The following is a 14,049-nucleotide window of genomic DNA, read 5'->3' as shown; positions in this document are numbered from 1 at the left end:
ATTGGCTAGATTTCTGACAAAGACTTTTAAGTCCACAGAGCACGAGGACATCCAATCAATATAACCTAAATCAAAGCACGACATAAAAGTCACTTACCACAGATGCCATCAATTCAGTTTGAAAATAAACGTTTTATTTCTAGTTGAGTAAAAAAAAAAAAAAACTGATTCTCGTTTCGATTGTAGATGAAACTTTTCATTAATTCAGTTAAAAAACACTGAAGTGTATTTATTTTGATAAGGAATGTTGTACGGTACATCAAAACATAAAATAGAATTTTCCGTAAATTTTTTATTTATTTATTTTTTTATTATTATTATTTTTTTTTTTTTTGGTCATTCGAGACTGGTACAGTATCGGCCATGTTTGCATGCTGACAATATCTCGTTTGGAGTTTATTTTCAAGTTACAGGTACTTCCACCTAATGCAATATCCTAATTACTTACTTTACAAATAAAAGATGCGAGAATTATAAGAATGCAGTGGAGCCTAAAATTACGTAGATGACTATAAACCTAAACCCTCAAATTCCCAATATAACGGTGAGACCATTCCAATCACAGTGGGTAATGGAAATTGGGGGTGGGGGAAGTGGCCTAGCAAGAACTAGTCTTAGACCAACCGGCGTGGAACGTCGGGGTGCCACTGTCTCCACTGAAATGCCCCAAATGTCTAATGGAGGATTCACAACATACGCTCTTGTGTAAGAAGGGACTTTGTCCAACAGGCAAACTCCTGGTCAGGCAAAGGGCAGATTTTTAACTTTTCACTCTGTGACTATTTTATTTGTGTAGCTGTACGCTAAAAGTAGGAGAATGAGGTAAAGGTCAACCCTTGACTTTCTCAGGGAGTAAGGAAGTGAGGTGTCAGAGACCTCACTTTTCTTACTATTTCCCATCTCCCCTCCCTCGCTGCCTTACCTTCCCCAGCTGTTATTGAAGTCATTCGCATTAGGCCGACAGCGCTGTAACCACTCGGCAATGCACCCTTCCGAGAAGAGCAAGGGCTTTGCTGCAAAAGAATTCTCACGTGATGACATTATCTGTGTTCATAGTTTCACAAACAACTGTGCAGTCCAGCCCCAAGGACAGATGGCACTTAATATCCTGCTCTGTTCTCTACAAGCTCATCGAGTAACTCACCTCCATGAAAGCTCATTTTTTTTTCAATATTTATGATCTGTGTCGAACGGCTTCTAGAGTAAACTTAAAACAAGGACAACACACGTATAATACTGATTTCGTGATAGATGCTTTTCAGGGTGTGGCGTTCAACGTTTGCAAAAATCTAGGTACTTCTAACAGAATCTCCTAGTTGGCTTGCTTTTGCGATAAGCCGTAAAATTAATTCATTGTCGTGTAAATACGATATTTTCAGCCAGTTAGCCATGCACAAAATACCTGTTACAACGAGTGTCACAGCACAGTAAACAATAAACGTCTAAGGTTTCCTACATCAAAACGCCATCCATGCGTGAGTTTTGCTTACAATTGGTGTCGAGTGTCAGACATTTCTGTGTGCCCGTGTTTCTCTCAGCCATGAGACGCACCGTGAATCGAAAGGCAGGTCACAGCAGACGACATTTGGCGTCAGATTCAAGGCTATTTTTATCCGGTTCACGGGGAAAGGTCGAGGCCTCTTTTCGCTGACTGCAGCAATGCTTGATGTCATGTCAGTGCTACGTCACGCGTCGTCTGCTTGAAAGGATTGTAAAGGTAACATAAAACTGCTTCGAATCTCGTAGTTGCGGATCGCCCCCGGGCCCCGGCGTCGCGGGATGCACGCTCACAACCGCTCACACACCCAATCGTTCGACAGCCAGAGGCGGGACATAAAGTACCTATCGAACCTTTGATGAACGTAGACAACAACAGAGACGAAATGAACGGTACAAATAAGAAGTTTAATCACATGTAGATTAAAAAACTGAAAAAAATGATGAATGGGTAAATACACATATGCGTGTACACACACACACGCAAGGAAACGGAACTACCTCATGCACAAATAATGCCAGACCAGTAATGTCTTGTTTCCAGCACAAACTCTCACAACGCAAATTTAGATAGCGAGGCAGCTTCTGCGGAAGAACAAACAAAAAATGGTGTAAGGTGTCGTAATGCATCACGACAGTGATCACTGCGACGACAACGATGATGATGATGATGATGATGATGATTATTATTATTATTAATAATAATGTATATTGTCTTCCTCCTCGTTCATGCGTTCTTTGATTTATTTTATTTCTCAAACGTGTGTATATGAACATATACAAAGACAATGTGTACAGATAATGATAAAAAAATGATAGCTTATTAGATCAATATACGATGTACATCTACAAACCGACCAAACAGCCACACAAAATTTGTTAAGGAAAACGATTGCTGTTAAACAACACAGTTTTTTTTAAATGTAATAAAACATTTAAAAAATTGTCAATCGCATTACACAGTTGTTACATGATCCGTCCTGGAAATCAAGTATCCAAGAGAGAGGTGAAGGTAATGAAGCTTGTGAAATGTTCTCGTGTTGACTTCAAACCAACGCACTAACCACAAGTTTATGGAACTAATAAACACATTAAAAGCCTTGCATTTTATATATGCTTAGACACATGAGTGTGAAGCTTTCTAAAATTGTGTAACATGATATTTAAAAAGTCTTTGCAATTCTGCAATAATAAATAGAGACTATAATATGCAATACAATATCAAAACAGTCTACCTTCCCTCCAGTGTACTTGTCTCTCCCATATTTCATTGTTATTATCTTGTAATGATTGAAAGAAACATTCGCATTTAAAGTAAGATACAAGTTTAATATTTTAATTCAATTATATTTATGACAAAAATATAAGAAAGCAAAACTTAAGAAAGAGCTCATCGCCAGCTTGTTTAAACCCATTTAGCAGAAAACCGCATTTTATATTGCTGAATTTGGTGATTTCTGCACAACCTGCTTTTGTTGGAGTGACTTTTCATAGCCAAGAACATTACTATGTAATTATATTTTTGTCAAACTTGTGACTGCTTTTCGTTCTTCAATGTTTTATTTAGAAGCAAGAAACATGAAAAATCGCATGTAGATTATTAAAAGCAAATACAGGAATAAATTCAGCAGTTATGCCGAATTACTAATTAACACAAACCATCAATACATTTCGTAAAGAGAAAAGAAAAACCAAAACAACATTGAAGACAGTCAAATGTGATTTCTTGTAAAAATACTAAAAGGAAGTAAAACCATGCATGGAAATAACCCAGGGGTGAGCAAAGGTTTCTTTTTGTGGGCCGGACTTAAAATTTGAAGCTCTGCGGCGGGCAGGTGATCTACCAAAATCCCAGGCCAGGTAACTTCACAACAAACCAAGCGATAATGGAATGGACAACAAATGAGGACATAAAGGCGTTCACTTACAAAATATTTTGTGTAAAGTGAAAATATTTAAATTTCCTCACAATAAAAAATTTAAACTAGCCTTTATTTTGAAGACAGCCGCCCCCGATGCTCTCTAACGACTCCATCAGACATGTCAGCCGTGTTATTTGTTATTTTTGTACTTTGTATTAGAATGTCACAGACTGCCGATTTCTAACGCTGTTGTACTTGATAAATTTCAATCAACTTAAGCTCACCTGAATAAAAAAAAAAAAAAGGCAAACAAGTGCACTTCCCATTTTGGCAAAGGGGGCGCACTCTGCCCACTCCTGATAAGACCGATGACAAGGCAGGAGGATACAACGATGACATAGCTAGAGAATGTAGAGATACTTTTTAAAAAAATTCAACTTCAAGGAAATTTTGAAAATTATGAACAGATAACGGTAAATGTCTGAAAGAAAATTCCTTAGCTTTCAAACGGTTGAACTGAACCTTTTGTTTCTTGCGTAATGAAATCCCGCCAGTCTCTCTCATAGCATCTTTTGGATTACATCCTGAAAAACATGCCTTAAGTCTGTCGACAGGAAGAGTTTCCCCTTTTCGTACTCAGGTGTTTAGGCGCCTGGATGAAAGAATCCAGAAAGAATACGTAAGAACGCTGAAAAGTCTGTCTGTGTGTGTGTGCGTGCGTGAATGTAAGTGTCGTAGGGAATAAAATAAACGTCTTTAATTTTTATGTTGTTGATAGTTATTAGTTTATGACATTTTTATGCTTACCTCTCCCTCTGCTCAATAGCCTGCACTTTACCTCCAGATTGTCTCCCCTGCTTTAAAACTTTTATGCTGACATTACTGACTAAAAACCTTTTACAAGCAACAATCCTATAAAAAGATGGGTTCGTACAAAAAGAAACTGATAAAAAAAAGGGAAGAAGAGAAAGAGCGTTAAAAAGACGGATGGGAATGATAGAAGAAGGAAAGGAAGATGCAGTTGAAACGGTTAAGATCTACAGGAGATACTACACATTAAAGTGCTATTAAGTGCATAGGTCTACCTGGTTAAGCTGAAAACGGTAACTCACCTTAAGTTTCCTGTTAGGGTGTGGGGATCTTCGGATGTGCTTCCTGTTGATTGCGCGTGCACTTTAGCGAGACCTGGAGACATCATCACGCTGAATGTGTTCATGTAGTCGAGAGATTTGAGGTAAAAGTTAAAGAAGCTCTGGTCGTGCCTAGTCTACTCTTTTTTTTTTTTTCTTCGTGCACATTCTCGGCAATTTCCAAATGATTGTGCCATGTATTACTGCATCATTTCTCTGTGCATTGTCTATTTTTTTTTATTTTCTTTTTCGAATCAGCAAAATAACAACAATATAATAAACGCTCCGGCGCTGGAGCTCTTTCATAGAAACCATAAATACGAAGGCGTACTAGTCACGTGCCTGGAGAGAAAGAGTCAGCCAGAGTTGTACCTGTTGCACTTTTGCCACGTGTAAGCCAGGCAGGGAGCAGGTCGGCGATGACGGTGTGGTAGAACTTGACGAACAGGTTGGTCAGCCCATAGGGGGGCGGCACGCTGCTGACCTCTGAGCGGACAATGGTGCTGGACCCACACACGATCGCCTGCAAAGTGAGACATGACAGTTGGCCTCCTCATATACAGACCCTTCAATAATACTGCATGCTCTTCAAATTCCAAATGGCCATTATTGCAGTAAGATTACAACACTTCTTTATTTGTTATTAGACATAGCTTTAGTGAGAAACGACTTTAGCGATCATCTTTATCCCTTTAAAATCTTATGACGACTCGCAGCTTCTCTCTTTAGTAAAGCTACATTCACAATGTCAAATGTTAATTGACTATTTTTAGGGCTAAAAACCGCTGACGGCCAGCAGTGTCACATTCAGAGAAAAGAGCAGGTGCTCTGACACAAGATCTGAACCCAAGGTGATATAAAAACCGCAATAGTTACAGATTGTTACCTCTACAACACAGGATCTTCCCTTCACTAAGTCCATATGTACGTCACGAAAGCAAGAGGGTAGACGAAGCTTGGCGGGCTCACCTGGAACATTGTCATGAGGATCATGAAGACCAGGATGACGTAGGAAATGAAGTAGACCCAGGCGAACAACGCCAGTTCGTCCGAGAAGACGGCCAGCACGTTCCTGCCCAGCAGCAGCTGGTACAACGCGAAAGCCGACTCCCACGGCGAGCGGAACTCGGACAAGGTGCTGGCGAAGACGAGGTAGCCTGCTGAGAGGTAGGCCACGAAGATGATGGCGAAAACGAGCGAGAAGCCGAACAGGTCCCGGCCGGAGTTGGCCAGCACGGCGGCGATCATCGTCAGTCGTCGGTTGTAGCCCAGGATGCGCAGCAGGCGGATGGTGGTGATGAAGACGACGGCGGCCAGCGAGTATCCATACATGTTGTCCCAGAAGACCGTCTGGTAAAAGTCTACGTATTGCTGAGCGGAAACAACGTGATCGTGACGAGTTAGCAATTCATTCTTTTTTTTTCCTTGTTACTAATCTCGTAATTAATCCGATAGTAAAACAGAAGGACGAGCAGCTAGCATTCTTTAATAAGATTTTTTTTTCATTTTCTTTCTCAATATTATTCTCTATCACACACACACACACACTTGTATGCACGTGCACACGTGAAGGTAAAATTCTTATTTGAGTTGATTTTCGACAGACCCATCGTAAGCTGAAAATACTTAAGTCAAAAATGCATTTAAAACACCCGACCTGACGAACACATAAGTTTGCATTACACATTAGACTTACATTAGTATACAGGTGTTCAAAATCATCTAACGCAAAACCTATTTTTGTTAACGAAATGTAATTTATTGAACAATACACTAAAAGATTCAAATTTGAAGTATGAGTCGGTATAGTTTTTGTACCATTGTTACCATTGTTTTTGTACCATTGTCGTTGACGCTATACAGATATACCCGCGCAGTATTGTTTTAGTTATATTCATTTTTGTTTTTGTGCATCAGTGTGATACGTCTGCATGATTGAGTCTGCTTCACTCTCTGTTGTCAGTTGACAAAGCGTCTTTCTTGTCATGGCTATTAAAGTATCTTTATGACCTCTGTTAGTATCAAAGTGATTTTCTAGATTAATGACTTAAAAATTTTGAGAAATAAGTTTTTACTTCTCGAGGAGCATAGGGCAGCAACAACACCTCTCTAGCGGACCCGTTTCTGGGCAGCCCCCTTCAGTTGGGCTCATGTGGTTCCCATATCGTTTGACTCGCTCTTTACTGTTATTTTTCAAGTTTGCTTTGGTCTCTCAACTCTCCTCTTCCCCTAAGGGTTCAAGTGCCTGCTTGGCAATGGTGTCAGCTGGTTTGCGCAGGGTGTGCCCTATCCAGCCCCATTTGCGCTTTCTGGTATCTTTTCTATTGACATTCTGGTTGGTTCTTTTCCACAAGCTGCTGTTGGAGATTTTGTCAGGCCATCTTATTCCCAGAATATGGCGTAGGCATCGGTTGATAAAGGTCTGGAGCTTGTTGTTGATGGTGTTTGTCAGTTTCCAGGTTTCAGAACCATACAGTTGTACTGCCTTCACATTGGTGTTGAAGAAGAGGGTCTTACTGCGGAAGGATAATGCTTGGGAGTTCCAGATAGGGCGAAGGCTGTTGAAAGCATGCCTGGCCTTGTTCCGGTTTTTGTCCGCTCCACCGTCCTTGTTGACAATGCTCCTCAGATAAGTGAAGCGGTCTGTGTCCAAGATGTTCTCTAATTTAAGTTGGGTTCGTAGTTACTATTTGTTGATTCTTATCACTTCGGTCTTCTTTCTGTTGACCTTTAAGACAATCTTCTCTACTTCGTCTGCTAGCTTGTTCAGTTTGTTTTCTGCGTGCTGATGCATATGAAATAAGAGACTAATGTCATCTGCAAAGTCCAGGTCCTCTAGGTGTTTGGTGAAGGTCCACTGGATATTGATGTTGTTGTCTTGCGCATAATCCAATCTATAAGAAATAAGTATTACATGGATTTTCAAACTTCATTGACACTTTGATGATCACATGGCGTATTACCTTAGGATTATCCCGCCAGACAGCCATGGACTCGTTAACTTTCATCATCTTGATGGCGTAGAAAGCCATGGTAACATAGCATATCATTACGATGCCAAGGTCCAACACCTGTGCAGAGGTAATGCTTTATGTAAGACCATTTTTCTTCATGGAAAAGATATAGAAAATCCTTTAGTCACTTTATCAACGATTTTAAGTCGACAAACCAGCTGTACCAATAGGCAAAAGTATTATATTATTCTACACCGGTGCTAGGCGAAATATCATTCTTTTTTCCAGGTCTTTAATTATGATATAGGTGAAAACTGAAATATTGAAAACAATTTTTTATATTAAATCTTAAAATAAATATATATGTTGTATATATATAGTTATGAATAATGTTTGAATTAAGAAGTTGCAATCGCTACATTTAAAATTTATGTTAACTTTATCAGTCTACAAATCAACTCACCTGCCAGAAGTCATGGAAGAAACCGAGCTTTTGCTGTTTGATCTTGAGGGCAATCTTGATGGTGAAGATGATGACGCCGATAGCAGCGATAATTTTGCAGATGTACATGTAGAAACCTATAACCTGCAGGTGTTCGTAGATGCGGAAGGTCTGTATTTCTCTTCCCAGGTAGATGTCACCTGTCTCGGGGAACTCAGCAGAGAGTCGCAGGTACGAGAACAGGTTGCTGTCAGGGTTGTAGAGGGAAAACTCTACAAAGACGGCGCGTGTCTGTTCATCCAGCCAAATCTTCTCTTCTAGTTCTTGTAACATTAGACTTATCACGTCCCTGTAGTTAATAAAATAAATAAAAAAATAAATAATACATTAATAAATAAAACAGATTATTTCAGATATAATTAGATAAAACTTCTCTTTCCAGAATACATAAATTGATGCCAAATGCTTTCAGTCTTAACAAATGATCAAGCTCGTAACTCTTCGATATGAAAAGAGATTAACAACATCGGTGATCGGCATCGTTGACGTCCGAACATTTCACTTAAGTAGAAGTTACTCGAATAAATTTTATTCATGAAAATTTAATTGCTTAAGTCAACGGTGAACAAACGGTCGTAAAGAAATACATTTATTGCATCAGCAAATCAAGAACCCAACAGATTAGAAAAAATACTCATATGTATAGGAAAAAGATGTCCTACCAGTTGACGGAAAAGTCCATAACGTAGCCGCCACTGCTGTAGACGGAGTAAGTTCCCCATACAGGCAGGGAGGAGATGCCTTCAAAGCTCTGGTACATCCAGGCGGCCCGGCTCAGCTTGGTATTTCTTTCTTCGTAGGAGCAAGAAGCCAGTGGTTTCCACCCTACACAGTACATCCCCGTCTCCTCCTGCCCCATGCTGTAAGGGGGGCAATACTGGCGCCTTCCGAGCAGGGACAAATAGCTTCCGACTGTACTGGTTCTTTCCACTTTTGAACATAGTAAAATACATTTGATCTCCCGCTCTCTCCCATTCATTCACTCTTACTTCAAAAGCTATCTGATTTCTTTTTTCAATAAAATAGTACTTTATCCAGGTTTGTGGTTAAATAAACATTTAGTGCGAGATAAGTGACTTTTGGGGACCTTGAGACAATGGGCCCCGTACATTGGTTATACCTATACCACACAACAAGAAACTACAGGAGATACGAGTGGATGTATACTTTCAGAGCTTTAAGGATATTTACCGTCTGCCGTCGTAAGTTTAATATGACCAGTACGCAACAAAAGAATTTACTGCAATTTGCTAAGTACTGTTAAAACAGTTTTTATTGTATTTATTGTCACTAATATCCTACTCTATAGACCCGTGTGTGAGTTTGAACTTTCTGAGTATACTACGACTAACAGCTAGGTCAGCACGTATCAAACTACAGCCGTCTCAGATAAGGATAGCAGTATATTTGCAGTAGCCATGCCATCAACGGGAGAAAGTACTACATAATGACACGGCGCCACAATGACTGGACTCTACAGTAAGTAGGGACATATTGAGATGTCAACGGAAAAACTCAGAATGACGTTATGCAAATTCGAGTCAACTGAAGGCACGAAAACACGAGTAAGCATCACATGACACAATGATGCAGCACGACGTGATAACTATCTTTAAAATATTCGTGACACGCACCACACGAGATAGCAATATGATGACGTGAAAAGGCATGACGCAACAACACGATGACAATTAAAGAGATGACGTAGTAACGGTTCTCTCACTGAAAGGCATCCTGAGCTGACGGACCCGGACGGGACCAACCCTGAAGCTGCTGGGGTCAGAGGTGAAGACTCGTTCACGTAGTTGCAGGCTGTTACCCAGACTGTCTCTCCGAGGAAACAACACGGGCAGCATCGTCTCATTCATCCACCTCATCACCTCTTCTCGCTTGGTGATCTAAAGAGCATTACAGACTGTTATACTGCGTGCTTGATTTATTTTATTTCCGTGCCTAATTCTCATGTTTGTGTATAAACTTGACGTATTTTGTCTTGTGATTCTTTGTGACCAGAAGTTCTCGCCTGCGAGGTTTACCTTTTTTGACTGGACGGTTGGAAATTGTGACACACGTTGACGAATGAAAAAGATATTTAAAACAACAGCGGAAAATGTTATGAAAACGGCTTAATCATGGATTATCTTATTTGAAGACTGGACTACGTAGGAATGCAAATAAAGTTAATGTGAGACCGTGGTTTGATAAAATGTTTTTCTTTATTCCTTGTAAGAAATTTTATTTTCATTTTTCGAAAAGGCATGTAAAACCTGCCCTTTTTTTGTTTATTAGTCGATATTGGCCTAGTTTCATTAGACTGTTGAAGTATTTGTGATACTGTGTTTCAAAAGGGTTAGTTGTTCAGATTGCGAAAGAAATAAAAATAAATAAACAAAAGTCAAATTAAATGTATTAGGACTCTGGATAAGACGGCTAATCCTACCGACTTTTATTGTTTGGTGTGCGTTTCTTCGCCTCATGACGCAGAAAAAAATGTCGCCTGTCAAACTTTCAAGTGTTTTTTCCAGTGTAATTTTAATGTCATTTATTTCTCTTCCAACCACGCACACAGTCCTCCACAGTCACCCCCCTCTAAACACACACACACACTTTCTGTAACTCGCTCATTATTGCACACACGGTCTTGCATATCACACAGCCTCGCATATGTAACAGATCACCAGTGCACTCACTACTATGCTCTATGACTTTCGTCTACCAATAAAAGAGAAAGAGTATTCCTAGGAAAGTGATGCCCCCTGACAAAAGTCAACTCACATTAGCGAAGGGAAAATGGGCATCACCCGTCGACGTATACAGCAGACTATCAAGGTGGCCGTTTTGGTAGAACGCGTCTTCGTCACGGTTGCCGTACGACAAAGAAAAGACGCAGAAGACAAAGACGATATAAAGGAGGAGGTCGAAGAAGACCCGCTGTGATTCTTGTTCTTGTAAGCGACGCTTGCGGGACTGTGCCAGAACATTGCGTGGCGGGGGGTCAGGTGGCAGAGCTGCGGGGTCTGTTGGCAAGACAAGATCAGGAGAGTAGAGTGGTGTAACGTGTACACATCACAATCTGGCAAAACCGTATAAAAAGAATGAGTCAAGGCAGATGAAGGTAAGAAATCTATGACTGGCAGAAGCAGACGAAAGAAGATGGGGCTTACAAATAAAGGAAAAAACTGCAGAACGCTATCAATGGCAAGAGCAGACAAGAGAAGATGGGACTTGCAAATAGCATCATGTTCTAGTTGGCAAGACCAGACCAGATACAGAGGCAAGAACTCGCCACTGACCTACAGCCCGAGCGCTGAACATGCTGACCTCCGCCTGCACTCGCTCCAAGGTCACGTCCTCACTGTGAGGCTGCTCTGTGTATGGGTTATGGATGCAGTAGGCTAGCAGACACGCCAGCAATATCACCTGTACAAACACGCACAATTAAACTGACATAAAATGAAGCATCCATTTATTAAAAATATTTTCCTTTGATTGATTTTGCAATGATTTCACAGTTTAATGAATCAGCGCTTTATAGCACATTCCTCGTTGTCGATAAGAGTGTTTGATTCCATACTATTTATTTTTGTGTACACTCTGAAAGAATCAGTTACATCCTATGTTTGTGCAGACAGCAGTATTCTGTTAGTGTGACTACCTTGATAGGGTCCATGACAAAGATGCTTTCGAAGAAGGAAATGACGAAGGAGGCAAGCCATTCCTCGGAGGTAGTGATGCCCCACTGCATGCTGTACAGCACCAGGAAGAAGGCGCAGGTCGCTGCGGTCGCCATCAGGAGCAGCCAGCCGATGTAGCACCAGTAGTGGGGCAGTAGGTTAGTCTGCAGATTGGTTCCCACAGAGTCCTTCGGGCTCTCTTCCGACTTGCCTGTGTTCTCTTTGAGGTCAGGTGTTTTGGCACTGAAAGATTAATTCAAAACAATGAATAAAACTGTTCCCTATACATGTTGGTTACTTACAGACTGTGCGTATCTGTTCTGATGATATTCTTTCTGTTTTCACGCCTTACGAGATTGTGTGGCTGAACGGCCTAATCGTTCTCACAGATCAAGAGAAATTTAATAATTTAAAGACTTTGTCATGGAATAGAAATATGTTCTTGGCATTAAGATTCATATACTTTACTTTTAAGCCTTATCTCTAAAGAAGTAATGAAAACTTATCGAGATTTTAAAGTGCTTCTCTAAACAGATGTTATTACATCTTGTTAAATAAATTATGGCTAAATAAATAAAAAAAATTAAAAAGAGAAGTTGCTAAAATATACTTTTAAAACATAGGTCTGTTGCTATTAGGTAGTGCAACCTACATATTAGCTATTTTAGTAAGTTCCTCCTTTAGATATTTCTTGGTTCCAGCCCTGGGCCCTGGCAGGGCCGATAATTGCGGAAGATAAGAACGAAAATCATCATGGGGACAGAAGTGATGACGATGGACACAGACGACGTCCACAAGGTTGTCAAGGAGAAGCGCAGAAAACCAACTTTCACCTCCATGCCCACGGAATCTGTGATGATAATGAAAAATAATACTTTCCGACGTTTCCTGAAAGGACATATTAAAGTGTGGTTTTAAATTACATCTGTTTGATATACTATCTATCTATTCCTCTTCGTGCATCAGGTTGCACATAAGGCCTCAACCAGAGTCCGCCACCGATGTCGATCGGCTGAAACCCGCTCTAGGTGACCCCATGTCCAGCCCTTTCCCTTCATCTCCCTTTCCACTGTTCTTCTCCAAGTTTCCTTTGGGCGGCCTCGTTTTCTTCGGCCGTCTGGAGTCCATCGTAGGGCGACTCTGGAAAGGTCTGCTGTCTGCTGGCGGAGCACATGTCCAATCCATCGCCAACGCCTTCGTTGAACCTGCGTGGTGATGGACTCGGTTTCAGTTCTTCGGTGGAGTTCTTCGTTGGTGATGGTGTTTTGGCCAAAAGATGTTAAGTATGCGCCTGAGGCATCTGTTTTGGAAGACGTCAAGCTTGTTACTGATGGTTTTGGTCATCTTCCAAGATTCTGATCCGTAAAGGAGGGTGCTGATCACATTTGACTTGAAGATTCTCAGTTTGATCTTCTGGCTGATGTTTTTTGCCTTCCATGTGCTCCTGAGTGAGGCGAAGGCCTGGCTGGCTTTCGCCAGTCGGCTCGAATCTCCACCTCCGCATCCCCGGTGTCTGACATTTTGGACCCAAGATAGGAGAAACTGTCAACTTCCTCAATCTCTTCTCCATTTAGTTTGATGCTGTCTTGGACTCTGGCGTTCACTCTCATACTTTTCGTTTTCTTTGTGCTGACCTTCAAGCCAAGGTTTCCAGCTGTTTCTGAGAAGGCCTTTGTTTTTTCCTGCATGTCTTGGTGGCGGTGTGACAGCAGAGCAATGTCATCAGCAAAGTCTAAGTCTTCCAGTGTTGTTGTTGCTGTCATAGTCATGGTCCATCTGATCCCTCTCCTCTCACTGTCGGTGGAAGTCTTCATGATCCAGTCCATGGCCAAGATGAAGAGGAACGGCGACAGAATGCAGCCCTGCTTCACCCCGGTACTGACGTTGAAGGGGTCTGTGAGCTCCGTGTCACAGACAACCTGGGATTTGAAATCGCTGTACAGCATTGCAATGACCTGAACAAGTTTTGCAGGGACTCCGTAATGCCTCAGGATCTTCCATAAGGACTCGCGGTGGATGCTGTCAAAAGCCTTCTCCAGGTCGATGAAATTGATGTACAGCGGTGTGTTCCATTCGTTGCTCTGCTCCAGAATCTGTCGCAGAATGAAGATGTGTTCGGAGCAGGATCGCCCAGGCGAAAATCCTGCTTGCTGTGGTCGGAGGTCTTTCTCAAGAGTTGCCGTCAGTCTTGACAAAACAATCTTGCTGAAGACCTTGCTGGTGAGGGAAAGAAGTTATGCCCTCCAATTATTGCAGTCTCCAAGATCTCCTTTCTTGGGTAACTTGAAGATGAGCCCTGTCTTCCACGCAACAGGGACCTGCCCTGATTCCCAAATTTGCCTGAAGATTTCAGTCAGCTTGGGAGCTGTCACATTCACATCTGCTTTCAACATCTCTGCTGTTATTCCATCTGCCCCTGGTGCTTTGCCG

The 14,049-nt window shown here is 41.3% G+C and overlaps 1 protein-coding gene across 1 annotated transcript; it reads right to left on the bottom strand.

Moving 5' to 3' along the window:
- Window positions 1-1,900: 1,900 nt before the first annotated feature.
- LOC112566255 (polycystic kidney disease 2-like 2 protein) lies at window positions 1,901-12,539 on the bottom strand. Its single transcript, XM_025242312.1, has 12 exons — window positions 12,272-12,539; window positions 11,601-11,862; window positions 11,239-11,365; window positions 10,721-10,962; window positions 9,669-9,843; window positions 8,608-8,875; window positions 7,907-8,234; window positions 7,453-7,560; window positions 5,459-5,860; window positions 4,862-5,012; window positions 4,472-4,544; window positions 1,901-4,011 (listed from the first exon to the last, which is right to left on the bottom strand). Exons 1-12 carry the CDS (start codon window positions 12,517-12,519, stop codon window positions 3,996-3,998), a joined length of 2,400 nt encoding a protein of 799 aa, XP_025098097.1. The 5' UTR covers window positions 12,520-12,539; the 3' UTR covers window positions 1,901-3,995.
- Between the last annotated feature and the right edge of the window lie 1,510 nt (window positions 12,540-14,049).

Source organism: Pomacea canaliculata, linkage group LG6 (genome assembly GCF_003073045.1).
Source record: "Pomacea canaliculata isolate SZHN2017 linkage group LG6, ASM307304v1, whole genome shotgun sequence".
Taxonomy (NCBI): Eukaryota; Metazoa; Mollusca; class Gastropoda; order Architaenioglossa; family Ampullariidae; genus Pomacea; species Pomacea canaliculata.
The sequence above is the reverse complement of the archived record's forward strand: the minus strand, read 5'-3'. Positions and strand labels throughout refer to the sequence as shown.